This window comes from Gambusia affinis, linkage group LG11, assembly GCF_019740435.1.
Source record: "Gambusia affinis linkage group LG11, SWU_Gaff_1.0, whole genome shotgun sequence".
Lineage (NCBI taxonomy): Eukaryota > Metazoa > Chordata > Actinopteri > Cyprinodontiformes > Poeciliidae > Gambusia > Gambusia affinis.
In genome coordinates, this window is record NC_057878.1 from 13,220,906 (window position 1) to 13,248,878 (window position 27,973).

General features: G+C 38.3%; 2 protein-coding genes and 1 long non-coding RNA gene across 5 annotated transcripts; 1 reads left to right on the forward strand and 2 right to left on the reverse strand.

The window, feature by feature from the left end:
- Window positions 1-3: 3 nt before the first annotated feature.
- LOC122839621 lies at window positions 4-1,014 on the forward strand. Its single transcript, XR_006372077.1, has 3 exons — window positions 4-90; window positions 736-858; window positions 978-1,014. It is a non-coding gene; the product is annotated as an uncharacterized LOC122839621 (long non-coding RNA).
- A 1,347-nt stretch (window positions 1,015-2,361) lies between these two features.
- On the reverse strand, window positions 2,362-12,511 carry chaf1b (chromatin assembly factor 1, subunit B). Of its 2 annotated transcripts, none has more exons than XM_044132255.1 (14): window positions 12,427-12,511; window positions 11,923-12,057; window positions 11,044-11,176; window positions 10,814-10,934; window positions 10,299-10,402; window positions 10,097-10,193; window positions 9,886-9,970; window positions 8,983-9,076; window positions 8,054-8,123; window positions 7,880-7,971; window positions 7,644-7,803; window positions 5,859-6,434; window positions 3,815-3,903; window positions 2,362-2,847 (listed from the first exon to the last, which is right to left on the reverse strand). In XM_044132255.1, the coding sequence occupies exons 2-14, from the start codon at window positions 12,046-12,048 to the stop codon at window positions 2,747-2,749; spliced, it is 1,848 nt and encodes a 615-aa protein (XP_043988190.1). In that variant the 5' UTR covers window positions 12,049-12,057; window positions 12,427-12,511; the 3' UTR covers window positions 2,362-2,746. The 2 variants fall into 2 exon arrangements, with proteins under 2 accessions (XP_043988190.1, XP_043988191.1); XM_044132256.1 differs by having other exon boundaries at window positions 12,310-12,432.
- Window positions 12,512-14,408: 1,897 nt separating this feature from the next.
- On the reverse strand, window positions 14,409-27,191 carry morc3a (MORC family CW-type zinc finger 3a). 2 transcript variants are annotated; one of them, XM_044132217.1, is made up of 19 exons: window positions 27,106-27,191; window positions 25,765-25,837; window positions 24,559-24,691; window positions 24,007-24,233; window positions 23,740-23,896; window positions 22,923-23,070; window positions 22,564-22,692; window positions 22,348-22,467; window positions 21,368-21,465; window positions 21,154-21,261; window positions 20,953-21,081; window positions 20,508-20,582; window positions 19,852-19,894; window positions 19,671-19,769; window positions 17,708-17,798; window positions 17,552-17,618; window positions 16,406-17,390; window positions 15,548-15,687; window positions 14,409-15,438 (listed from the first exon to the last, which is right to left on the reverse strand). In XM_044132217.1, exons 1-19 carry the CDS (start codon window positions 27,142-27,144, stop codon window positions 15,291-15,293), a joined length of 3,009 nt encoding a protein of 1,002 aa, XP_043988152.1. In that variant the 5' UTR covers window positions 27,145-27,191; the 3' UTR covers window positions 14,409-15,290. The 2 variants fall into 2 exon arrangements, with proteins under 2 accessions (XP_043988152.1, XP_043988151.1); XM_044132216.1 differs by lacking the exon at window positions 27,106-27,191 and adding an exon at window positions 26,899-26,966.
- Window positions 27,192-27,973: the final 782 nt, after the last annotated feature.

A 27,973-nucleotide genomic window follows, 5' to 3' on the forward strand; every position in this document is an offset into this window, starting at 1 on the left:
CATTAGTAGAAGCTTTAAAGAGACTCCACCACGCGAATTCTGATTGGCTAAGAGAGCTGTCAATCATCTCAGCTCTCTGTAGCCAGCAAGGTAGGTTGTTCAGTCACGATGCCAATTTCCAAGTGTTTGTTTCACTTGCTGTTAAGTCGTGTAAAACATTATTTTGAATAAAAAATATTGAACATATAAAAACATATAACATGTCGAGTGTTTTTTTCTTAAATTAAACTCCGAGTTCTTTTACTAAGACGCACACTGCTGAATTAACATAAAAATGTTATGTAAGTCAAAATATAATTGGATGTTCATTTAAAGGCATTGTCTCTTAATATTCTCAAGGGAAACCAAGAATCTTCAATTTTATTGTCCCATTGAAAGTAGAATGCGTAAATTAAAAAAAAAGATAATTATAGATAAAATATTTTCAATAACAAAATTCCTTTTATCTTAGTATTTTTTTGGAATAGACCAATAAAAATTTAGTCCAAACTTTTGAAGAGGAAAAAAATAATACAGAGCCATTTTTTCTTTACTTTACCTTTCTTTTTTTTTTACTAACAAATTTCAGACATATGATGCCACAACTCCTTCCTGTGGAATCTACAGTAAAGTTTAGAATTTAATATTCTTATTTAGCTGAATTTGTTGGTACAACAGAGAATAGAGTAAAATTACGGTTGTAATTTGTTTTAAGGTTGACGTAAATGTTTGCACACTTGGCACATTTGTTCTCAGTCGCTGGGCCCTGAGAACAGCCAGCGACTGAAGAGAGGAATGCCCTCAGTGAGATGGGAACAGAGATATAACTCTTTGAGAAAACAGACAACCACCACAAAGTCTGACACCAGAGACAGATCTGTGAGTTAGAGCAACTTGGATACTCAACTAGTTTTTGGGAGTTTTTTTTTAAATTATTATTATTAATCACATAGTTCTCATCCAGGACTGACCAGCATTTTGTCTCTTTTCTTTTCCAGGCTGAAGAAGAATGTGGTCTACAGGCACTCAGACCAGTGTTTGACTATCCAGCAGTAAGTTGTCATATGCCTTACAGTCACAAATAGCTGCTTTCTAACCACGATTCTATGAACTTATTTTGAGTGTTGTAAATTTTAGCATCCAAAAGTCTTCAACCAAGCACTTCTTCATTTGACTGCAACCTTAGCAACGTTCGTTACCTGTTGATCTGTGGGCCTTTGCCCCAGTTACCCAGTTCTAATTTTAAAATGAAAGTTTGCTTTGCTCGTGCCTATTTTAAATGTGCAATATTGTTTCTGACCTTTCCACTGATGTGAGAAAACTACGGCCTGATTTCTAGCCTGTTACACAACACTGAAGTCAGATCTCGTTGAGATTCTGTGCCTATTGAATCCACTCAGTATGTGGAATTCAGCCATACAGAGGGAGAGGTCACAGGAGTTCAGTAAACTATATTTCAAGCTTTGGTTTTGAAATATTTGAAGAGTACAAAAACTGTTGATGCTCTATTGCAGTGACCTCACTGGCACTGTTTCTACCACTTCCTTTGTCTTAAATGACCCAAGCGTCATCCTTAGATGCTAAGTAACATTGTTTTCTGACGAGATCAAACAATCACCCTCCTATTCTTACTCAGTTTGCCACTAAAGGTTTTATTAAAAATAGCTTTCTTTAGTTTAACAACTTCCTAAAGCATATGTTAAGATGAACTGTCGCAAACTGTCACAATAAAGAAAGAATATGTTAGGGGATTTATTTATTGGCATCTTCGAAATACAAAGTTTACAAGTTTAAACTTTTTATTCATACTTTTCAGTTGGGCTTTTTATCCCAAAAGCCCAACTGGTCAAATCTTTTTTCTCTCGGGTTCCTACATACTTGCACAACGTTTGGATTAGAGTATGCCACTTCTGGTAACTGCACAGTATTTTTAAACTGTTATCTTGTCCTTATTGCACACTATGTTATTATATTAATCTTGGTTTTATACTTTTTAAATTTTTGTATGAACATACATATGTCAAAGCAGCTGTTACACCAACTGTGGGATAAAATGTTTCTATTCTGTCTTCTCTTTGGTTCTCTGCACCTCCAAGTTAGAAAATCGTGCAACAAAGCTTTAATAATTTGAATACATTTCAGGTTTTTTATCATCATCCATGTTATTAATTTAAACTTTTTAATACTTTAACTGATGCATGTTAATACACATGCACCTTAGCAACATTGAAAGCTAACACAGGTTCTTATGAAGTGGGTTTCAAAAGGCTTTAATAAAAGGCATCTACAAATCAATGTAATTATATTTAATTATTAAAAGATAAATGAGGAATACTCAAACATTTTAAGGACTGTGTTTAATTAAGACACCTTGAACCAAACTACTTGAAGTCTTTTATTAATAATTTGACATTTTTAATTCAAGATGTTAACTGTTGCTTCAGTTTTCAAAAGGTTACAGAGTTAAACTTCAAACTACCAAACCTCAAAGTGTTCTTCTCGTCTTCTTCGAGCACTGCAGCTCAGATTTATCTTGTTTCACTATTTTTCTCCCCCTATAAAAGCTTCAGAGCGTCATTAGGAAAGGGAAATAAAGCATTATCTGTTTAAGATACTAAATCAAAAACAACTCTTTGACCAGAATGTCATGCAGTTTGTAGCTGGACAAACACAAAGATGTTGCGCTGTTACAACCATGAGGAGCTTCATATAGTTCTTTTATTCCTGATGTTTCCTTTAAGCACCACCACACTCCAGGCGGTGAATGCTAATCCTTACATGTTCTGGTTTTTACTGGGGTGTTACTGGTCTTGGCCCGTTTGGATTCTGGAGGTTGGCAAACTGAATCGGAGGGGGGAGATGGACGCTCTGGAGAAACACAAAGAGAGGGATTAACGACCAGAGGATAAACTTTACAGCCTGTTTCTGTGCAGTCTTTGGAGTAAAAAAAAAAAAAAAAATCAAAAACAAATCCACACAATTGTGCCATTAATGCTGCATGATCAGCATTGTATGTAGTATATACGTGGAAGTTAATCACAAACAAATGTATATGAACTATACCAATGGGTAATGAAGTATGGGTGTCTGTTGAGGGATTATATGAAAATCCTCAAGTTCGTGGAGTGCATGGATCCAGACTTGACGGGTTTTACAATAATATGACTCGGAAACATTGAAATCTGGTCATTTCAGTCTGACTTGTCACAAACTGCTTCCACACGTTTTATTGTCAGATTTTCCTGAACACTTTGCACTGTTTAACTCAAATGTTTGGAGGAGCCGTACAGAATACAAATAAACACCTTCGAAGGAGGAACTTGATTAAAAATGTGTCAAAAATTGTAAACAAGAAAAAGAGATGCATTATTTGATGTTGCCAGAGGCATGTTTGACTAAAAGCTGTATTCTTTTTGAGAGGGTGGATTTGGTCTTATTTCTTAATGATTTGCAAAACAGTAAAGCAATAAGTACCATATTACAACTAAACTACAACCAAAGTGAATTGATTTAATTTTCAGAAACATCAGGCTGGTTACTTTAAGAAACAAAAGCCTTTTAAATGAAGATGTTAGTTATTTTACCACTATTTAACTACCGTATAACAACTCTGGCCCAGTGACACAGCACATGAAAAAGAGACAAGTGTTTGTGTTGACATTACCTAGGCTCGAGAAAGCCTCCCATTGGTGTGTGCAAAGTTTAAAGGTAACATTACGAAGGGTTTGCAGATTCTCAAGACAAAATTTTTAACATTTTTTAGAAGCCGTTATTGAGGATGGAAGACTGAGACGACACTCTTAAACGCTGAGCTGAAAAAGCTGGAGAAACCTACCGTGTTTGGCCTTCTCTGCGGCTGCAGCGCTGCTGAACAGTGAGCTGACAGCTGGAGGCCGAGATCCAAGGGGAGTCAAAGACACTCTCCTATAAACAAACAGGGAGACCAAAAATAAAGAGACTATGAAACTACACAAACTCCAAAGCATCAATTAAGAATGCTGCTTTGCTGTAGCCGACATGGTTTCCATAATTTATTTAGCATGGTGTTGAAGTAGAACAGGAAGGCATTTGCAACAATCGTCTTTAAGCCACAGTCAGTGGGGGTCCAACCAGTCCCCCGTACCAGACGGGGCTTTGTCTGCACTGCCAGGACGAAGCACGTGTGAAGAGGAAGAAACATCTAAATGCTGCATCCCAGCTTTCCCTTAAGAATTGATTAGAAGCACATGCTATAGAAATACTTGTTTCTTACTTAAATGATTCATCACTCATTGATGAATCTTAAAAGATTCATTGATGAAGGTGGATAATAAAAGAGTTTATGGTGTTCCTCAGCTCTTTGTAGAGCTCATAGGTTATGAGTTTAGCTCTTGAAACATCAGTAGAAGCAGGCAGTGGGAGCAGTACTTTGACTTCTCCAGTCAAAACCTCATAAATTATCACCGGTGGTCATGTGACGGGACCAGCTGCCCTTTAAGTACCCAGAGCTCTTCAGCTCAATAAAACTTTCAATGCATGGGTGGCAAAAAGTAAACATCAGATTAAAACGTTCCTCCATTTAGTAACTTCCACTTGTTCTAAGAAATTAACTCAAACTTTCAAGCCGAGTTTTCCATTCTCCAACATATACTCTTCATCTTTCCCATGGCAGCTCGATTCAGACGTTTCATTGCCTTGAATTGGTTTTTAAGGCAATTTGTGGAGTTGCTATAGAAACACTTGTTCCTTACTTAAAAGATTCAAATAACTTGAATATTGCACTCAACAGAAGTTTAAAGTCAACATCCAAGTACAGAATCAGCAGGGCCGTTTTTGTCTTCTTCAGATGCCAACAAATAAACAAATACTATGAATGTATTTAAAATACCAACACTGAACCTGCTATGCAGGGATTTTGTTATTGTTCTGATTGTTAAAATGTTTAAAAACTAAAAATCTGGGAATTTGACTTGAAATTTAAGGTTTTGTAAAAAAAAAAAAAAAAAAAAGTATAATTCACATTGCCTTTCACAAATACTGGCACTGTCTTGATGTGTAAAAATCATCTATTTTTGCAGCAGCATGATAAAGAAAAGAGTAAAAAAAAATTATAAATTTGAACATACTTTTATTATTATTTTTAATCTAATAACTGTTTTGTAAAAGGGTAACAATGCACACATTCATGTCCACTAGGGCTAAAACAATTAATTGGACTATTTGTGATGAATTGATTATTGAAATAAACACCAACTGATTTAGCAACTGATTAATTGTTAACTGGAGTACACAGATTCAAAAGAAGGCATTTGCGAAACGAAAAACACATTCAGAGCAGTAATTAATCCACATCTATGAAAACAAATATTTAAAAATTGCATTTAGGATTTTTTAAAAAAGAAAAACCTTTCTTTGTTTATAAATCTACCCAGAACTCCTCAGGTGACACAAAACTCCTAGTAAGGACATTTCGCAATCCAGATATTAATCCAAATATAGTCACCAGATTGGCTCTGTATTGATGTTCAGTCGAGCAGAAAGGGGTTTTTTTTATGCGTTGATGTTTGAAGTATATTTTAGATGCATGCTTTGCTACAAATGATCAAATGTTCACTAAAGAAATGCTTTTAATGTATTTCAGACAGTAAAACGTTCATCTGATTTAAAAGGAATTGAATTATCTGTTACTTTGCATCTTTTAACGTGTGTCTAATATTGTATAAAGAACTATTAAATAGTTAAATGAAAAATCTGCAGAATGTGCCCGTTTTTTAATCCGAATAACCAACGGAATAACTGGTTACTAAAATAATTGTTAGCTGCAGCCCCAATGCTTACCGTAGAATAAATATAAGAATAAGTAATAAGTGTTTACGTCTCATTTCTCCTCCTATGTTTACCTTGGGGTGGGTCCTTTTGGGGTGGTCGGACCTTTAGGGGTTGTGGACCCAGCAGTGTTGAGAACCTTTGATGTGGAGGGAGTGAGAGGTGCGAGGCGGGGCTGGGTCCTGGAGGAGCTGGTCGGGGTGAGGGGAGTGACGGAGGGCTGGGGAGTCGAGGGAGCGCTCGTGCTTCCAGATGCCGGAGTCTGACTTGCTGAGGGAGTCGAAGGTTTGGGAGTAGTGGGCTTCCCCCAGCCCTCCAGCGTGTTAAGGGTGATCCTGCGAGGCTGAGGCGTCGATCTGGGTTTCGGGGAGGTCTTCTTTTCGTCCGTTGGGGTGGGACACGGGGAGTCTCTTTTACCGCTGCTGGTTTGGGATGCCGGGTTCGGGGTGGAGCTCGACGGCTGGGAAACCGGAGAGGAGTTTTTGCCCGCTGACGTCTTCTTCCCTTTTTTCTCGACGCCGCTGTTTGGGACAAAGATTTCCAAGACGGGAGGCTCCTTGAGCGGAGTGCCCAGCTCCCCAGGAGAGAAGGAGAGGAAGGAGCAGTAGCCGTCTGTTGACGACACGGCCAGGAAGGAACCATCACTAGACCTAAACAGGAAATCGTACAGACATGTCGATGGAATGTAAAACATGAAGAAGACACTGTTTAATTAATAAATGGCTTTACATTCACACTTTGTCTAGTTTTTATTCTACATTTAAGGTACACAAAAGCATTAATGTGAAGCCGATAAAAACACCCCAATCAAATTTATTATCATGTGTTAATCCATAAAATTTTTTGTTTTACATGCTTTTTTTCTAATGTGTTTATTGAAACAACTTCTAACAGTAGAATTACAGGAAGAGTTTTATTTTGACTTTCAGGTTTATGGCTCTTCTCCTTTTTCATTTGAATCTTTGCAAGTCGGACATGCAGTCATTATTTCAGCATTTCACAGCCAGGTTTTGGTAAATATTCTGAATTTATACAGCACTGTTCCGGTCATAGCGATCACCCAAAGCTCTTTACACTGAAGCCAAATTCACCCAGCTGCGCTAATAAACTCACACTACTCTTCCCATTACGGTCTATTGTTAAAATGGAGAAGTTCGCCATGACATAGAGCTGATTGTTCAGCAGTGGTTTAAATATTAAAACTACAAAAGAAACCTGCTGTGTTGAAGGAATAAGACAGAAAGGATGGACTGATGGGTTATAAGACAAAATGACAGCAGCATGGAAACACTAGGAGTAGAGAGATAAATGGATCCATAAATCGATGGAAGCATAAAAGGTCAGAAGGAGCAACGGATGGACGGATGGATTGATGTCAGGACAGCTTTGTAGGAAAAGAGTTTTGAGATTTTTAAGTAAGCTAGAAATAAATGTTTTGGTCCTTTAAGATAAGAAAAATAAAACTGCCGACTTTCAGCGTGACCTTTTTCAGCAAAATTTCAGAAAGAGCGCATGAAAACTAAATACACCTTTAGTGCTTCGTTGTGTGCGTGTGTATAAGTACGATGGGTGATCCGTCTACAAGCAAACAGCACAAATGAAAACACCTCAAACTGGTTCGGGAAGAAAACTGCCAAATAAAAAGTTCCTGCAGTGACATCACTGAAAGAATCTCTTCACATCCAAGTACGACTGACAAACATGAATATCTGACTGCAGAATAAAAGTCAGCTCATTCAGGGCATGTTCTAACTTTTCCTGTCTGACAGAACCAGGAGAAGCCCTCTGGTCACACACCGGCTGACTGTGAAGCATCTAGAAATACACACAAACTCAACCCAACTCGGGCCCAGGTTTACCATGTGAGGTCACTGAGTGTGTGGTAGTGGATGTTGGACACCAGGCCAAAGGGAAGGCTCTGCTGAGTGTCGTACAGGAAGACAGAGTCCTCGGAGGCCACGGCAAACACCATGCGGTACGGCAGCTGGAAGAGGTTGGGGAGAGCCTGGGGAGATCCGTCTGCAAGGCAGAAATGTCAGCAAACACGCAGAAGAAGAACGAACACAGAAAATGTGTCTTAATTAATGGTTCTCACCTTCTCCCTTTTTGGTCCTGAGTTCAAAGTAGACCGGACAGCATCGCACAGCCAGGGTGGCTTTAGACGGACAGGGCAGGTGGGCGATCGGCCTGAGAGTCGAGAGCAAATGTGAACATCACTTATAAGATGCTTAATAGCATGAAATGAACAAAACTTAAAAACAAGCGTTACCTCTTTAGGCTTTTCCTGGAGAAAATGTAAGTGGTATTTATGATGTTTTCTCCCACCTCAACACATCCAGCTGTTATTTGAGTAGAAAAGAGCGACGGGGTTAGACACAGAAGGAAGACAGCGACATTTGATCACGAGCTGTCTTTGTAAGCTCGATTTTAATCTTGAAGTCCTCCACTATGTAAGGTGGATGTAAACTGATGCCTCTAGTTTGGTAGTGAACATCTACAGTGCTTTGTTAGTATTTGTTAAATTTGCTTTAGCGTGTTTATGTTCACAGACAATCTGACTTATCTTGTGGAAATTTGCATGGATGGAGGACAAAAATGTTAGTTGTTGGTTTTTGGGGGTTTTTTGCACAAAGCAGACAGAGACAAAATACAAAAACCTGCAACTTCAACTGCAGCAAAACATGATTGTATAAAGTACTGACTCAGGTTTTCAGTTATAATGCATCCTGCATTTTTCTATTTTTTTTTTCTGTCACTTCATACTGTTAAGGAATAAACAGGTGGTGGCTCAGAAGAAGCCCAGAAAATCTTTAGAGGAAGCCTATCAGCTTGGATCTGACAAGAAATTTTTCAAATACACAAAGATTTTTATAAAAAGAATAAACAAAAAACCTACTAGACAATTAGCAATTAAAATGAAAACGGCACTGTGCTTGTTAGTAAATGTTTCTATGTCAAATGGTCAGTTATGTTTCACTCACTGACGTAATTACATTTTTAAGTTTAATGCAATATTTTTCTCCCCTCGATTTGTTTGTTATTCAGCTTTTCTACATTAAAATGAAGCTACCACAAACATATAGAGACTTTACTTTGGAAGTTATTTAATCTATAAAACCGGTAGGTCATCAAATATTCAAGCCCCCGTAAATACAATTAGCAAGGTAAGATTTAATTTGGTGAATGCAGTAAATGTACCTGGAGCGAGAAGGAACGACCCATCTGGTGTAAAAGAAAGACGACGAAAGAAGGACCTCATGCTGTCGTCGTGAAACATTCTGTACTGCTTCACCTGCAAAGTGACACACAGGGGAGATTACAGGTGGTGTAATTCAGCAATGCATATTTTCCTTTTCAACACGTTTTCCCTCTGAACTCTCAAAGATCTCCAAACATCCAAGCCTTATTTTAATGAGTGATCAACTGAATCGACCAAATTACCATCTGCATATATGAAAATATTCTTTAATGCAGTTTCTCTAAATGTAGGTAAAATTCTTAAGGCTTCCAGTGCTACGTTTGACAAAAAAAAAAAAAAAAAAAAAAAACAAGAAATAGGTTTATAAAGCCACACACAAAAAAGATGTTTCAACATCAGATAATTTTAATTTAAGGATTTAACTTTTAAAAAAGGGAACTTATAAAACACATTTGTTTATTTTTAAACAACTAATTCAAATTCAATCTGAAGTTGAACCATTTGAGGTGAAGAAATGGTATCTCCAAAAGCAGAAATGGGTTTGCATAAAACCAAACCACTGGAGTTTGACAAAAATTCAATTTAACATGCAGAAATTCAAAGATAAGGAATCTAAATCCAATATGGATTGATGAAAGAATATTTTAATTATGCTTCTCATCCTTTAGCTAACATAACTGAAAATAAAAATTTCCCCTGAATCCATTTTCTTTTTCCTCGTACCTGAAAAATGCTAAGGGCTATTTCCACATTTTCCCAGAATTCAATACAAAGTGAAGGAGCCCGATTGACATTTATTGTCAAATTATTTAGAAAAAAAGGACAAAAACTCATGACAGTGCGAAAAATGTGCATTTTATGACCTGAAACAAAGAGAAGTACAGAAGCTACATTTTACAAACCTCTCCATCAGCAAGAGGCCCAGAGCTCATTTTGCTGATACAGAAGGCCTTCTTCTTTGTGTGAGTGCTGTAGACACGCATCAGTCTGACACACAAAAAGAAAATAAGAAAGAGTAATCCATTACTTACATGAAATCAGTCTGGTTGTTATCGTATTATTACTGCACACATGTGCACTACGTAGTCTTAAAAACATTACTTCCTGTTCTACCTGTCACAGCTGAGCGTGGCGACATACTGGCCCTGTGGATCCCAGGTCACCCCCTGCACGTAGCTCTTGTGGTCATTCAGCATACACACCTTTTGTCCTGAACACAAAATCAGACAAAAAAACAAAATAAAAAAATCATCGATGTGCATCACTGTTGTAGCTCGTCTAAATATTTGCACCATGCACAGCTGAGGCTGCACACCTTTGCTGATGTCCCACATAATAGCAGTGTTGTCAACAGATCCAGAAATCATGAAGTTTCCGTCTCGCGTCCAGCAGATGTCATACACGTCCTCTAAATGTCCTCTGGGGGCAAAACACGAGACAGAAAAGGTTACAGTTTCAATAGATAATTTGGGAAAGTTTTGATCAAACACAGCTGGTTTAAATTAAGCTTTGATACAATTATTAGCATTAATTTGTTATTGGAACAAGGTTTAAAACGTCATGAAGCGTCACAAATGGAGCAAAAAATAAATAAATAAGGTGCAGTCAATCAACAGATGGGCAGCTTCATCATCATCGGTCCGCGCTGCATTCTGCACAGCTGGAAGATGCAAATGTGAAGCTGTCCTAGTTAAGCCACAGCAGTGAGTGTTTGAAGCCAGATGAAATTATTACATAGCAGACATCAAGAAAAATATATTTTTAGGAGACAATAACAAAACCATGTGCATCTTTACATAGCAGACAGGTCCACTTTCTGTTCTTATGTACCTGAGCGTTTTGACCACCGACCAGCTCTCTTTGTTGAGCTGAGCGTCTTCTTCATCCTGAAACACAGTGGCCTGTTCCGGCTCCTTGGAGTCGTTGAGCTTCCACAGAAGAATAGCTGCATCTGTAAGCAAGAAAAAAAACAAGACAAAGACATGTCTCTGTTTCAAATGTATTACTGAAACAAAAGTAGTGGCACAGAAATAAAGAGAACTTTATTTTGAGGGGCTTACCGTCTCCCCCTGAAGCGAGCAGCTCTCCATTAGGGCTAAAGCGAACCACATTGACCGCCTTGCTGTGTCTGGCCAGGTTAGACAAAAACTCCACCACGGCCTTCCCATCTGGACCTTGCTCCACCTGCCACAGCTGCGTAAACAATTGGGGAAAATGAGGCAAATTCGTCATGAACATTCAAAGCTTTCCACTTTGAAAGCTGACGCAGTGCAGTGAAATAATAAGGAGTTATAACATAGACGCAGTGTGCTGGACGCTACAAGAGACAATTTTCTTTGGCTTTTGGAGGGTGGAAAGAAGGAACGCTATTAGCAAGAGCAGACACAAAGAAGAAAGAAAGCACAACATTTAGACAAACTCAGAAAAATACCTGCAAAATAATAAAATCCATTGTTTTTCTGAATTTTGAGACTAAATGCCACATTGGCTCAAATCTCTGGATTTATAATTATTCAGCAAAATTGCTTAAAACCATCTTTATTTTTTAAATTCACTCCAGGGAGAGGTGTTTCATAACTGAAGAACAGCCACAATATTACTCATTTTTAATATATTTTACTGTCTTTTAACCATGTAGCAGAGACAGATCCTCCCACATGCACTCAAAATACTTTTAGTTTTTTTTTTTGTTACAGTTGTTGTAATGTCAAAAACTTAAAGGGGTGTGCATACTCTTGGACGGCACAGTGCACCATGTTGAACCATCATGATTATACATAAGTGGCAGGCCTAAGGAAAAAGTGTCTTCATCACTGCTACCGTCAGCTTCTGGATGCCACATAAAATGTATCTTATATTTTAAACAGAAGAGGTTTTGACCCCTGCCTTTTAATCAAGTATTAAATTGTAACTTCAGCGGATGTTTCCTCTCCACTCACCCTAACCGTGGTGTCCACTCCAGCTGTGGCCAGTCGATGAAAACGTCCCTCTGTGTTGTGTTGGAAGTCCAGACTGTACACCGGCTCCTTGTTGTGCCAGGCAATCTCACAAGTCACCACCTTCATTTTTAACCCCTTTCGAGAGGAAACACATTCAACACTAGCTTATACACAAGAGAGTTTAAATGACTTTGAATCTAGTGCAAATAAACAGCGCTTCCAAAAACAGCAAAGGTGGACCCTATGTTATAAATTACGCCAAAAAATATATTTTGAAACTGTTAGCAGATACTTCAACCGAATGCTAGGATTAGCTCTCAATGTTAGCACCAAGCTGAGCGGGTTATCTAGGCACTTTACTCAAAAGCGAGTCGCCACATACATTACCGTGTTTATCTAATATTATTAGATGCTCTGAAGTATATTGCTACATAGATAAACTCGACTTTTTTCCTAATTATCAAACTAACTAATATAACTTTTAATAATAAGTGTGTACTTTACCTCCTCTGTCGTTCAGCAGCAAAAATATTAACAATTTCCCGCGTACGTTTCGCTCAAAACTTCCGGCCAAGCACAGGGGACTGATTGGATGAAATAGTGGAAGGGGCGGAGTTAGTTTGAAGCCTTTGACAACGGGTCCATTCCTTAACAGTGCGCCGGTGGATGACACGGGTGGGAGTGGAGACGAAGAGAGGAAGATGGAGTTTTAGCGTAAACGGAAGGTTGTTAAGGAGTATACCCTCCTAGTGCAACCAGAGCGCTAGTCATCAACTACAACAGCTTAAGAGAGCAACAGTGTAAATATTAAATTCAGTTTCCTGAGATTATAGGATTTTACTTTATTTCGGTAGATAAACAACTCCAGCATTGTTATATGTCACATAAGTGAATCATTTAGCTTTTGGATCTGAAGCATCCCGGATATTGTTTGTTTGAGACATCATTTGATATTTTATGTAAACTACATTGCCCTTATTTTTTTCTCCTCGGATGAGTAATGGTGCGCACCTTTTTTTAAATCCATCGTTCATATTGCTGAACTCCAGGAGAAAATTGGATGTCTCTTTAAGAAATAAGTAAATATTTCAGAAAAGTACTTTTGGTCTGTTTCCTTTACAGTATTGCACTGAACTGTTTACACCTGCTTTGAGGGTCTCACGTTTGTATGTCTGCGTGACATCGTGTGTTTGTGTTATGTTATTTTCAGCGACACAACATTGCGTATTTTTATCCTGTATTTCACTTGAGAATTACTAATTGGCTTCAACTAGTGTTATTCTTCAAAATGGAAAAGACAAAAGAAAATACTTTTTGTAAATCTGGAGATTGCTCAACTTCTGATCTTGTTCATACCAGAAAAAAAAAAAAGAAAACGTCATTGAGGACGGACAGAAGGCTTTCATAATTTAGGAACGATTCATCGGAACAAACATCACATTGATTCTTTCAACAACAACAACAACTCTGCAACTGAGATGCAGACCAAAAATCATAAAATGTGAACGTTTTTAAAGAAAATACTGTTGTTTGTAAATCTGGAGATTGCTCAACTTCTGATCTTGTTCATACCAGCTGTCACGGGAGTGAATGAACAGTTCATACAAGTGGAACCGTAACAAAGAACGCTGAAGGAGGAGGACCTATGTTTATTTTATCGTTATGTATGATTGGGAGGATAAGGAAACTCATTCATGTGTGATGCTTAGCGGTATAATCGCACAACTTAATATCCAAGTAGACGGTTACTTTGACCTTAGACTTGATGAAACACAGCAGACCATTACCAGTAGATGACATGGCTTAACTGTGGAAACTTCCCAGTGAACCTCAAGCAACTTGGATTCTGTACCTGTCTGTCCTTCCTCTGAAATCTTGAAATCCAAATCCAGGAGTAAGACGCTCTTATTGTCACTGGCTCACATCCCTGTGGGAGGATATTTCTGTTGTTGTCCACATTTTTCAATCACACTTTATTCTTCCACTTAACATTCCATTAATATGGTTGTTTGCTGCACTCTATGAAACAACCAGCTTCTTAACCAAAATAACTTTTTTGTGACGACTGCTGGTTATCTATTAAATCTCAGTATTCTCCATGACGTGTAGACCATAAAGAGATGTGCCCCTTAATTGTTTTGGTATTCAATTAAAGAAAACATTTTCCAAGAACCCTGATGTTTCAGTAACTACGTTCAAATCGAAATTAGTTGAACTGATCTCTTGACATATACTCTCCTTCTAAATGTAAAGAGTCAGAAACATGAGTTTCAATCTTTGAACAAAATCTTTTTTTTTTTATTTAAATGAATGTGTATGATCCAATATTTGATCTAGCTTTCCTTGCAACTAGAAAAAATAAGTGGCATACAATAACTATATAAGAGTTTTCCTTTTAGGCTAGAATTACTAAAATAAAGAAACTTTACAATGTTCTAGATTGCTGAAATGCACCTGAACACAACAACAAAAAAAGCTAAAAGGAATTATATTTCTAATATCTTTTTATTTGCACTAAGCGACATTCAGTTTCAGTCCGCCATTGCTCTTGGCTGCAGTTTGGACATAACCCACTATAGAAATGTGAAGCTTAAGTTCAATTTGCAATATCCAGAAATGTACTGCAAGTCTTATTGCTGGAACTACACAATATCTGTCCAAAACTAGAGTACAAATGACTTACACAGAACATAGGGTGTATAAAAATAGATTTAACATTATATACATGCTTGGAAAAAAAAAAAAAAAAAAAAAGAAATTAGTGTGACATTTAGTTGGGTAAGAAAAACTAGACATGAGATAAAACACTTTAAATGACTGAAATCATCAGATTAAAATGTAAAAAACCTCATTATTTAAAAGATGCTAAAATTAAGTAAAAACACTCAAATCCCAATGACATCTGCAACCTGAGCCTCACACGAGTTAAGATTCCTGATTTTGCAAGTCTAAGCAGGAGAATCTAGAAGGACTTGTATAAAGCTGGTAACAACAACAACAACAACGGGTGTGCAGATTTTACACAAGCCAGACCATAAAACAAGAAAAAAAAAAAAAACATCATTGAGGACGGACAGAAGGCTTTCATAATTTAGGAACGATTCATCGGAACAAACATCACATTGATTCTTTCAAACAACTCTGCAACTGAGATGCACTTACAAAAAAAAAGAGACCAAAAATCATAAAATGTGAATGTTTTTAAATAAATAAATCCAAGACATTCATCCGACTCCCTGAAAATGTTCTTCAGAAGTCCAAAAGTTTACAATCCATTTTGGAAACTGGTCAGGCTTGGACCTGTTCCAGATCCGAGAGTCAGCAGGAAGACCTCAGTGGAGATGATTTTCCAAACCGAGCGCAGCATTTCAGCCTGGGAATTCAAAGTCTGAGCCTGTCAGAACTTGCTCGAGGATCTCATCGATGACGTTGCATTCGAAATTCACCTGCGCCAGGTCCAGCGCCGGCACCCGGGAGACGAGGAGGCGGCCGACGTTCTGACGGAGCTCGATCAAGCTGAAAACGCAGCCAGACAGAGGAATAGAGGAAAAGCACGAATCAGAGATCAAGATTCATGTCCTGGTGGTTTCATAGAAACACATTAGTGATTTTTCTGCAGCCGTACCAACTGAAGGCGTCTGAGTTTGCGCCAGACGTGGGGGACCCTGCTGAAGACTGAGCATTTTCGTTTTGCTGCTCCATTCTCAACTTGAGCTCCTCACACTGGGCTGCCAAAGTCGACTTCTCCACCTCCAGAATATCCAGCTGTCGGAAAAAACTGAGAATTAACATCAGGAAAACAAAGACGGAAAAATGTACAAATAAAATGTTTGAACTATGAAATTAATGTTTCAGTTTTATAAATCAAGTGATTTCAGATATTTTCTGTTCTGACTTGTTGAGCAAAAACACAAATAAATAAATTAAAAATATTAAGCAACTTCTATTCTGCTCTCCCCACTCCTCCAGATTCTATGATCTTGACTTCAAAGTAAATTAAAGTGAACTTTTCAGTTGTGAATTTTTATTTGCACCTCAGAGCAACAGTCCAGTCCTTTTTGTCCTAACATCAGGTCTGATGTTCCTGAACTGACATTACTGAACTGAATCACTAGTGTGGGCCAAAACATGATATGTCTTTATCAATCAACCTCTTCTGAAAAATTAACTTGGAATTTTCTGTCATCCATAATTCATCTGATCAGAAATATTCTCTTAAACTACATCCCACTGTGCATAGGGCATCTCTACAAGTTTCACTTTCTGATTTGAATTACTGGAATACATTACCCTTTCTGTGGTACTCTGGTTTAGTGACATGTGTTTGTACAGTCTGGTTGTTCATTTTCAATATGTCAACTTCCTAAAATAATGGCTAAAGTGTTTTGACACTGTTGGCTTTGTCAGCTCTTTTCTCATGGCTTTTTAAGGTGTTAAAATTATATGCATAATGGAAAGAGAATATTTTGGATGGCATACTGACCTGCAAGCGCAGTTCTTCCCCTTCCTTGTTCCTCTCATCTAGTTCATGGACCAGACGGCTGACTTTAAGCGAAATCTCCTCAATGTCATTTTCCTCATCTTGGCCACAGTTTGGATTTCTGCTGCCCTCATTAGCTGCCAATAAAGCCTCTTTGTCCCTTATTAAATCATTGATTTTCTGTTTGGCCCTCTCAAAAAGACCCTTGTAGTCCGTCTGAGTGTCAGTCTGGCAAGCTTGGTGTGAGGACTCCTTTACCTTGGCCTGAGACTGTTCCTGCAGTCGGCTCTGCATGTCCTCCAGCTGAGAGGTGAGAAGTTTCAGCTGCTCTTTCAAGGCGTCCCTCTCCTGGGCCGTTTCCTGCATTAGCTCCACGAGCTTATCTTGTTGTTTCTGAACTTCAGTGATATCGGGGTACTGCTGAACAGAAGAAGAAGGACCAGCACCTTCATCACTCTCCATATGTTCCACTCCGTTACTCAAGGTTTTCTCAACCCCGTCACCGAGCTCCAGCTTAATTTCTCTTTCAATGGGCAGATCTGGATTTGACCCGTTCCTACTAGCCGTTTCGCCGTTCCCTTCAGTCTGATTCTGACTCTGCTGTTCCTCCTTCACTTCAAAAGCGGTGGTCTGGGTGGTGGCGCTGGCCACTGCTGGAGGTGGGCAGGTTTCGGCAGAGGAGGTTTCTGCTTCGGCCGTCGCCGTGGAGGTCACGTCCACAGCAGCGTCGTCGGTGCACTCTAGCACCATCGAGATTTGATTTTCACTCTCCTCTTTCTCTTGCTTCACTTTCCTTAAAATACCAACGGGCTGCTTGGGCTTGGGCGTACTTGCAGTTTCCAGGATGACAATGTCATCATCGGTGTCATCGGTGTCACTGCTGTCGATGTGGACGGATACGGGGGTCTCAGAGGTGCCTGGCTGGAAACCGTTCACTCTGGGTCGTTTTGGCGTGCTTTGTGGAGTGACAATCTGGCTCCTTTTCCCCCTGCAGAGCAAAAACAACCAAGTATTCATGACCACTCATTACTGCGATACAATCACAGCGTCTTGTAAATGTGTCCACAACCCTCTACCTTTTAGGAGTTTTGTTAATTTCATCTTATTTGGGCGACTTTCTGTTATAGCCCAACACAAAGTAGAGCATACCTCAGGGTTGATGATGGTGCTGAGAGCGAGCAAACGTTGGTGATCACAAGAGGAGAGTCGCTGCTGGCTACAGACGATAGATAACAAGTTTATCTCAATTGTCTTTCTTTTTGTTGTTTGCTTTTCGCTAACCCACAGAAGAAATCATGTCCTTACCAACTTGTGAAGTGTTTGAGGACCTCTGCAGGGTGGGTTCAGCCCTGTCTGCACCTCTGTGTACCAAGTTACTCGTCGGGTAATTAGCAGACTGCAGAGAGAACGTTGCAATATTTTTTAAAATCAATAATTTTCTGAAGCCACATTTTTTGTGTGAAATTAATGACAGTTTTGAATCTTTGTCAGCAGGGAATCTAATATTAAGTTCTGACTTGAAAATATATTTTTTATTTTCCAAGAGAACAAAGTAAATTTCTGTTTGACATAACTTCCTCATATTTCAGGATTTAAACATGAGGAAGTCACGGCAATTCTTTAGCAACATTTCTTGCAAGAAACAAGTTTTTTAAAACCGGATTCTTCAAACATGTAAGAACATCAAATCCCACAATTAATAAACATCTTGAATCTGTCTTTTGAAGTTCAGGAGAGAAATAAATGCTTAGTCTGTTGCTGTCCAGTAGAAATAGGTGACAAACAGAAGCTCATCAATATGTGATGCAATGCAATTCTCTTCAACTGAAATTTTGCCGGGCGCATTTGTACACCTTTTGCTTTATGGTGACAACTGCACTGAGCCCAGGAGGATTTTCAAAGATATCAGAGGAATATTAATTTAAAAACTAATAATTTTAAGTGGATTTCTTAGCCTTTTGACAAAATGACATGCTAGCATGACTCCGATGAGTTCAGGCTGATATTCAGTCACTCTAATTAGATTAGAGAAGCAGAATGATTGATTTTTTTCTTTTCTTTTAAAGATGGTGAGTCTTGAAATCTTTCTTCTTTTATTAATTATGCAACTTTGGATCAAAAGGGCTTCAGAGTCAAAGCTGCACCTGAATTAATTCATGGAGTCATTGAGAACATCAAGGGAAGAGGTTCAGCTGCTTTGAAGAAAAAAATTGGCCATCTAAGACGGTTATCAATTGTCTTCCTTCAGCTCTGCACTGCTCATGTTCAGGACCAGCCGCCAGCTGTGTGCGACTTTCCCCCTCAGACACGGTGGTAGAAACCTAGCTTGGTGTTCAGCAGGACAGCAAGAAAAACCTCCAAGATAAAAATAAGTTCTGCAGGACTTCAAACATTTGGACGTCTCTCGACTTTTGGAACATCTGGACTGACCAGAGGAAGAAAGATGAGCATCATCATGACTCTTGTATCATGAGGGAAGTAAATCCTGAGACCATTTGTGAATGATTGTTGCCCCTGGTCCAAAGAGTGTGTGTGTGTGTGTGTGTGTGTGTGTGCATACTCCCATTTCTTTTCCAAAACACATTGGCATGAATATAAACTGGAACCACAACATTCAGGCAACTTTGGTAAAGAAAAGGGGTTTTAACAGAACAAGTGGCTCAAAGATTGAAACATTAACATTTTGGTTTGTGATCAACAAAGTACTCAGATCTTAGTCACGCTGAGAACATCTGGTCAATCTCCAATAATAGGTTAAACAAAATAATGTCAGAAAATCTTGGCCATGGTAAAACAAAAGTGAGTGACCGTCAGTGAGGATTCATGCCAGGGGGATTTGCTGAAATCTTGAAACCAAAATGTGGACATGGTAAATGCTGAAACTTCGCAGACTTAAAGCTTTTTCCCCCCTCAATTTCTTTTGAAAAGCATTAAATGTTTATTACTGATCGTCAGTCTAACTCTGAAAAACAATGGAGTTGGACTGACACCAAACACTACCTATGTCTGTCCCTCAACTTCTTAAGTGCAGAAGTTTCATTGAAAATCTAGTAGTATGAAGACTCCAGTAACACAAAAGGCTAAGAAACCAACTTTCTTTATAAATGCCGTCTTCTCAACACTTAAACACTCAACCAGCGCAGAAATCAAGCAATCTCAGGTTTTGTGGGATGTTTAAAGTTGAACGTAGTAGGACATCTAAATTCACATGCTTCAAATGCAAAGTCAAAAATACAAACCACAACTTAAGCGCATTTAAATTACCCACCACTTGGTGAAGCTGCCGGGTAAGTCTATTGTGCTGCCGTTTAAAAGCTTTGGTCTGTCTGTCCAAGATATCCAAATCCAAATACTGCTCTTCGTCATCCTAGGAGAGAATAGCAATAAATAGTAAACACACTGCTAAACTGGTGAAAAAATATTTTATCTAAAGAAGGTAAGCTTCTTACCTCTTCAAGTTTCTGTCCTTGTTTCCTTTTGTTCTCCCTCTCTCTGTTACAAATAAGACATTGAAGAAAAAAATAAACTCATGCTGCTGGTGTTAAACATGTTCACATTACAGAGGATATTATGAACAGGCATGGGAGAAACAACGTACACCCACTTTCAGTACTACGGTTTTTATGCATCAGGACACAATAAAAGTGATCTTGTCTTTAGTTGCTTCCAAAACTCTTAAAAACAGGCCTGACTATTGGCAGGCCTGTTTTCGGGCTGCGAGTTTCGGACCATTATCATGCTGCAAACCCAGCCATAAACCATCTTCAGTCTTCCTAGTGATGGGTAGGGATGTTGAAGTCTGAGTGATTTAGAGTGTGGCTAAGTGTCTTTTATACAGGCAAGGAGTTCAAACAGGTGCAATTAATACAAGTAATGAGTGGAGGATGGGATGGGTTCTTGAGAGCCAGAGTAATTTCTGATATAAAAATCACACAATGTGACTTTCTGGATCTGTTTTAAGATGCTGTCTCTTGATGACAACTGCAGACCTCTCTATTCTTTGAAAGTGGAGAAACTTGATAAACCTGTTGCAAATCACATATTTATTTTCCCCACTGAAAACTCTGGGATTTTGCAGGGTAATGTTCAAACTATATTTACTGACTGTTGTTTGTAGGTCTTCCGGTACGACGGCTGATCATCATCAGAATCCTCAGGCTCTTCTTCTACCTTGCAGCTCCTACACAGTAAACATACAGAGTGTTTAGATTAGAGTTTTAGTTGATAAAAGTAATTGATGAAACTCGATATCCAACAATGTTGAATTTAATTTTCCCATACATGTAACTAAAATACCTGACTAAAAATGGTATTAGAGAATAATTCCCAAAACAGGCAGGTATTACCGATCGGCTAACATTCTTGACCAGCCTCTATGCCTTCGTTGCCAAATTATCCTAAGCGAATGCCGCTGCCAACACTATGTTTTAGCACAGGAAAAACCTGGAGTATTTTCATCAACAGTGCTTGGTTATAGCAGTAAATAAGAGAACAAACGCAGAAGAGTTTAGGTCATTTTCATTTAAAATGATCCAAAAATGCTCTGTTACCTGAACTGTGGATCGGGGTTTAACGAGCAGTACCACTTATCCGGCAGCTTGTTGACGTCGATCCCATCTGGGAGTTTACGCCACCGCAAACAGGCATCGCACTGCACCCAGTTCTGATCCGGTCGCTTCCTAAAGAGTCACATTAGTTAAAACTAATACAAATTACAATATTTCACATCTCTCTCTTGACTGTGTACCAACATGGTATCTTCCACTGGTACGGTGCTGTGTGGGTCTTCTTTGGTCTTTCTGAAACGGATCTCGTTCCAGTACTCCTCCAGTTTAATCCCCAAACTGTTAATGGTTTTTCTGTTCACATCCAAAAAATAAACCCACGTATTTTTGTGAATTCAAGCACACCAAATAAATTAGGAACAGCTTATGATGATCCTGAGTGCATCACTGACGTTATTACCTGTACTTGTCTGTCTCGTTGAAGCTCTGCTTGTTGTGGGTAGGATCCAGAAAGTTACATTCGATGACCCCAATGACTCCAACACCTTTATTGTTGGCCTGTCGAACGAAAGGATTTAGAAGATTCAAAGAGTTTAACCTAGATATTTACATTCACTGCGTAAACAGACACAGGGTCTTTTTTTTACTTATTGTCTGACAATTAATCAGATTTCTTGGTTTTAATCACTGCTAGAAAAATGTTTTTAGCTTCAAATCCAGATGTTTGGGCATTTCCTTTGAGTTTGGTAGCTTTGCCTTTGAACTGTGACGTGGGCCTGATGTTTTGGATTTTCTGCCACACTCAACAGTAACGTTCTGGAGTTTTGGCCCAATGACAGAACTGCTGGTAGTGAGTCAGGGTTGTAGGTCATTTCCCTTGGACAAGTCTCATCAGATCTGCTCAGATTTTCTAGAGGACTGAGATCAAGGCCTAAATATTGACTTTGTTGTCCTTCAACCTTAGGATCATTGTCTTTTTGGAAGACCTTGAATTCATGTTTTTCTTCTCATGATGCAATGCACTTCAAGTACATCATTCCCTTCAACAGCATTGTCTCTCCTTCCCCCTTTCCTGTCAGCCTACTTTCATATAAGGCCACTAAAGCCCACAAAAGACCCCCTGGAGGGGAGGGAAAAAAACATGTTGTTCTCTGCAAACCCAAAATCTTCCTGTATAAAGATGACTGATCATTTCCATGGTGTTTTATACTTGCATAAATTGTTCAAACAAAGTAACATGACGCTTTTAAACTTATGAAAAACAGAGCAACTTCTCATTTGATGTCACAGTGTCATAGGGCAGTTATATGGCAAGAGCCTTTAAAAATCTATCACTTTTTCTTGGAATAAATAAGACATTTTTTTTTAATCCTGACTGACCTAAACAAAGATGGGTTCAGTTTTTGGATTTCAATGAAATGAGTCATAAACAAAACCCACCTTAAGCTGGCAGCCCACACGTTCATACGCTTTGATGAGCCTGTTCTTGTGATACATCATAATACCATACTGGTCTTTACTTTTGGTGTTGTACCCAAAAATAATAGGTATGCGTTTGTCCTAGAGTGACAAGAAAAGGAAAAAAAATAAGCTCAGGAACCATGAGAAAAAAAATAACACTTCTAAACTCCTGTCAAATCTCTATTAAAGAAATACCAGAAAATTGGGCCTGTAGTGGTCCTTTCTGATGTAGGCCAGGCTCTTAGCGATGAGCTGAGACTTCACCTTTTGTCCCCGCACCATGACCTGCATGCGTGGCTTCAGGTATAGAATGCTACAGTACACCTACAACACAGGGAAACAAAATGAATCAAAGTTTAACCTCAAAGAGGTAATTACCAGGACAAAAATACAGAAGAAACAGCAGGAAGCCTCTGGTGAACACCAATAACTTGGGTAAGTTGTTTATATGAATGCAGTCAAAATTTTATGTTAAGAAGACAAAAACATTAATTTAAAAAAAACAGAGCATTTCATGAAAATAAAGTGATGCCCTGCCTTTTATCGCTTCTTACCCGCAGTGAAAACACACTCTCAGGAACATAAGATGTGCTCCTGTTCGAAGGCTGAGATGGATCGCTTAATTCTTCGTAAACCTCTGAGGGGATGCGGATGTCGTATCGATCCATGTCAAAATCAAACTCTGTTGATCCGGAAGATGTCCTAAAACAGAAGACAATGATGAAATCAATGAAAATGGTTACTCATTACAAATGAGATACAGGCAATCCAAGAGCTGAGCTCAAGTGAAATAATACACAACCTCCTCTGAGCGAAACCAAGTAAAAGAAGTGAATTCTTCACTGAAATACTGCTCTTCTGTCTTCTGTTCAGTGACAGTCACTATTGATCACTAAGTGACACTGTGGCTTCATTCAACGCAGTGCCCAAAATGTTGCCCACAAATATATTTTTTTGAACTGAATATCAACCATGTTCTGATTTGGGAACTGTGTTTGTATTTTAAGAATTGAATGGATTTAACAACATGCATAAGGACTAAAAGAGTTCAGTGAAGACATATAACCGAACATGTGTTTTATGCACGAGCTCCCAGCTGAACGTTCTCAAAGTACATGCAGTCCTGCACTCTGCTCAGATCCACTTAATGTATGATGTGAAAGATAAAAGTGAATTTTAGATGGGGGTTTCTGACTGAGTGATTACCAGGGAAATGTTATCTGAAAGGAGCATTTAGTTACGTGATCTCAGTGAAAATTATAGATGAAGATTCATGTGGAGCATGTGCAGGAACCTACAATCCATTGCATGAAGCTCTACAGGTTGGTGGTTTTGTGTGTGTGTGTACATGTGTGTGGTCTACAAACAGACCTGCGGAGATTCCAGATGATGATCCGGGTGCCTGTCTTAGCTGAAGATAAGACTGAAGTGATGGCATCGATCTCAGCGAGAAGTTCCTCATGAGACTTAAAAAGGGAATACTGCAGGATGTCCCTCAGACTTGCTTCTTGTTCTTTTCTTACAGAGAGTACAGCCACAGTTAAGGAAAACTGATGATAAAACATTCCTCAAAACATTTAGGGGAACAACTTTTAAAATGTTCACTGATCACATTTGTGCTCCTTGGTTAAAGGATATTGCTGTTTGATTTCTTATTTTCAAAGGAAATAATTGGAATAATTATTTGCTTGGCTCCAATCTTCTCCAGGTAGGTTTGAGAAAGCATCCCAATGCATGACATGCTCTTTGACTTAGAGAAGACAATCGCATCTTTGCCAAGACGCATGGATCCAGACTTGAAGCCGTTACCATAGATACCAATGGGCTCCAGTCCATTTACTGCTATCTTGTCGCTGTACCCAAAGCTGAAATAAAGAAATACAAAAGCTGAACTAGGTTCCTATACATCAAGACATGTCTATTTTCCGTGATTTGAGAGGGTTTTCTTTAGTCCCTCTCAAATAATCTTTTCTTTCCATGACCAAACATCCTTTAAAAACTGAATTGTTAATAGCTTGGGGGCGAAGAGGCTTCAAAATGGAACATTGCTTAAAAACAGAGTAAAGAAAGATACCAAAACCCTGGAGAAACATTGCACAAAATGATTATGTATTAAAATCGATCATATAAAAATAAATGGTAGCTTTTAATGTGTTCAAAAGCCTACAGAAACAACTGTGGAATTTGTACCTAAGCATTTTGTGCATAGTTTCATGGTCGAGGCCGTTTCCGTTATCCATGAAGCTGAGACACACCTCTCCTTTAACCATCGTTTTATCAATCCAGAACTGCTTGGCACTAACATCTGGGTCATAGGCATTGTCTGTCAAGAAACAGAAACATCAGAAAGCAAAAACTTTATTTAAAGTAGAATAAATCTGACAGGAGCAATAGATCTCATTTGGGAGAGGATTTTAAACTATATTTTCACAAAACAAAATGAATTACAACTCCCAACTATCCATAAGCTTTTTTAACAAGGTACACAAGAAATACTGCAAATTCCAGTGTCTGGTTTTATACTTCTGGGTACTCAAGGCTGGAGCCAGAGTTAACAACAGTCACTCTTTAAAAGTGGCAGCTCAACCAGTTTGAGCATGATTTGTGTTTAACATGTGTTGTTGCCAGCTGCCACAACAATTCAAGAAAACTGAAAAACCAGTTACAATATCTTATCTAGACCATTGACAATTTCGAAGCGTCTGTCCATATCTATGGACTGCACTCTATGCCGAGGAAGGAGGAACATGAACTCCAGCAACATGAACAAAAATGTAGAATCAGATCCTGGTGAGTGAAACTGTGAATTTTGTTTTCCCTCGCGTTTCATATTTTAATCTTCTAATTCTTCACTTTTTCTAAATTATAGACTACGATGAGTTAGCATCAGTGTTAGTTGGTTAAAGTAAACAGTGTTTTGCAGTCCTAATTGCATTTTAAAAGCTTCTTAGAGAAGAAAATCTAATCAAAAATATATTAATAAAATTAAAACAAATTTTAGGGAGCTCAGGAACATTTCAAATTGCCGGATGAAAAAGTGCTTCAATCAGATGCTCTAAGTGACGTGTAGACAGGAGGAAACTGTTAGTCAGTTGCCAGCTGCCACAACAATTCAAGAAAACTGAAAAACCAGTTACAATATCTTATCTAGACCATTTACAATTTCGAAGCGTCTGTCCATATCTATGGACAGCCCATAATAATCTTTATTATGGGCTGTGGCTGCAATATGGGCCTTGTTTTGATAAATGAGAAAATTCAAGAAGTATGCGTGGGGTAAAAGGTGGTTACTGTTTTGTTTACATAAATAACAAATGATCTACAAAATAAAATAAAAAAAATCACTGTGCAAACAGAAAACACTCAGGTGATAATCAGATGATCTGAATGACTCACCTATGAGTTCAGCGATAGCGCTGAAGGGCCAGGTGTGGCTGGTGGAGTTGGTGTGCAGAAACTTTGGCGAAAGCTGAAAGTGGAAAAACATCTCAGCAAAAGTTTCATTTATCATCAAGATCCTGACAATTTATTGAGCTGGGTTTTATTATGTTAAATAAAAGTTTTTTTATTTTTTATCTTTAAACCAGATCATTTAAGATCACTATGCATGCACTGGATATAAATACTAGAGAAATTGTCACAATTCTTAATCGCAGGTTGAAACTGAATGTTGAAAAAACAGATTTGAGTCTGAAAACATAAAATCTGAAACTGACAAAAATATTCAAACTACTAAAAAGCCTAAGAAGGAAAACTGAAATGAATTATTATTTTTTTTTCAAACTGACAGAAATTCTTTCAGTTCTTATTTTGAGCCCATTTTTTTCTTCCAATCGCAACTTCAGAATTGGACATTCAGTGTCAACTAGTTCTACCAAATGTACAATAGAAATCACACTCTCTTTGCTCCAAATCTGAATCGGTGGTTCTTAAATATTTAGCTATTGTTCAGCAAAGTGCAAGCAGGTTTTTGTAATATGCACACTGCAAACCATGAATTAACAAAATATTGTGCAGCCTTAATGTGCACCATTTGAAACAAAAATTCAATCATATTTCTTTATCACTTCAAACTGCTTATCAACTGAGAGAGCCTGTTCTACTATGGGTGATAAACATAACCATATTATTAGGGTAAATAGATTAAAACAACAGGGAATCACTTTTCACACATATCCAGACCTAGAAAATACCTAAAGCAATGCGTAGAAACCACGTTGCCTAGATATATGCAAAACAAGCTGTAAAATTTCCATAGGATCAAGAAAAAACTGAATTACTTCGAAACAACCCTCCCACAGGTCCACAAAGTAATGTTCTGGTTTCTGTAAGAATAATTTAAATTTAGCAGTGTAGTGGTGACCTCCGTTTTCCCTTCAGCCCCAATTAGCGGTTATCATTGTGCAGTTTTAGAGAAATAAGGGGAGGCATATCCGGAAACCGAAACTCAGCGTTCTCCGTAACAACATAACACGGTCACATCATTCTTAACAGCCTAAAAATATTTAGAGAAAATATTTATGCATTTACCGTTTTTAAACAGAGATTCCACATTAGTAACCAACTAGCCACAAACCTTACACTTAACACAGCAAGCTTAATTGTTAATATATTTGGCATAAATCATATTCCTGCGCACACGAAAGGAGTGTAACGTCATTATGTGCAAAGTCTTTGAAACTAAATATGAAAAAGGTGATGCAAAGTTTGATAAACAAGGAGATAAAGTCTGCTCACCGTACTGAGAGGCACGCCGCGGTCTGTTTGTGTCGCCATCTTTGCAGGAACAGGCGACTATGGGCGGAGCTTAGCCCCGCATTTCCAGTTCCGGTAGAAAAATAAATAGCTAAGCAAATACATTGCAATTGTTGAATGGGTGAATGGATATATTGTCCGTGTTGTTAACTTCTTAAGAGTATAATTCATATATTTAAATGCACTGTTAAATGTTTCTCAGGATGGAAGCCTGTTAAATCACTTTCGGTTTGGTATGTCAAAGAATAAAAATGAATCGATTTTAAAACAATAACAGAGAGTAGATGAGGTTCTTTTTCTTGATAAAAGTGTCACTTGTATAATTAATGTATTTTCCCATCTAAGCATCAATAACACTTTCCTGTCTTTAATGGACTGATAATTATTTTTTCTGAATTGTATTTATTATAAAATTCGTGAGCTCATAACTATGATTAAGCTACCAGCTTCCTGAGGTGTTGCGCAGATCAACTGTGTGGCATCATGGGACACCTGTTCAACCTGAGCCTGAAGCTGTGGGACACTTCCTATGTGTGTTATCTTTGGTACCGGTACCAAAGATAACACATTTAAAGGACCTCAGAGACATCAGTGTTGCCCTGACTTCACTTCTGATGATGACCTACGAGGGAGTCCTCAACCATTTTTTACTTCTTGTAAATAGTCTATTATACTTACGCACATTTTTTTATAGTCTTCATGTTCAGTTGCACATTTCTTTGGACAATGACATTTTTAACAACTGCAGTTACTTTCTTCTTATGCTTTTTCTATGGTTTGCCTTTGTTAGTTTGGTGTTGGTCATTTGTCTCATTACTAAATATGAAAGTACATATTATAGATTAATAGT

Bases quoted from the DNA above. Each gene is read 5' to 3' on its own strand.
- chaf1b (XM_044132255.1), bottom strand. From the start codon at position 12,048: ATGAAGGTGGTGACTTGTGAGATTGCCTGGCACAACAAGGAGCCGGTG. The intron at 7,804-7,879 runs GTGAGAACCATT...TCTGCCTTGCAG, and splicing joins CAGGACCAAAAAGGGAGAAG to ACGGATCTCCCCAGGCTCTC. The intron at 2,848-3,814 runs GTAGGTTTCTCC...GTGTTTCTCCAG, and splicing joins CGCAGAGAAGGCCAAACACG to AGCGTCCATCTCCCCCCTCC.
- morc3a (XM_044132217.1), bottom strand. From the start codon at position 27,144: ATGGCGACACAAACAGACCGCGGCGTGCCTCTCAGTACG. The intron at 24,692-25,764 runs GTGAGTCATTCA...GTTTCTTGACAG, and splicing joins CGCTATCGCTGAACTCATAG to ACAATGCCTATGACCCAGAT. The intron at 19,770-19,851 runs GTAAGAAGCTTA...ATTCTCTCCTAG, and splicing joins AAGGACAGAAACTTGAAGAG to GATGACGAAGAGCAGTATTT.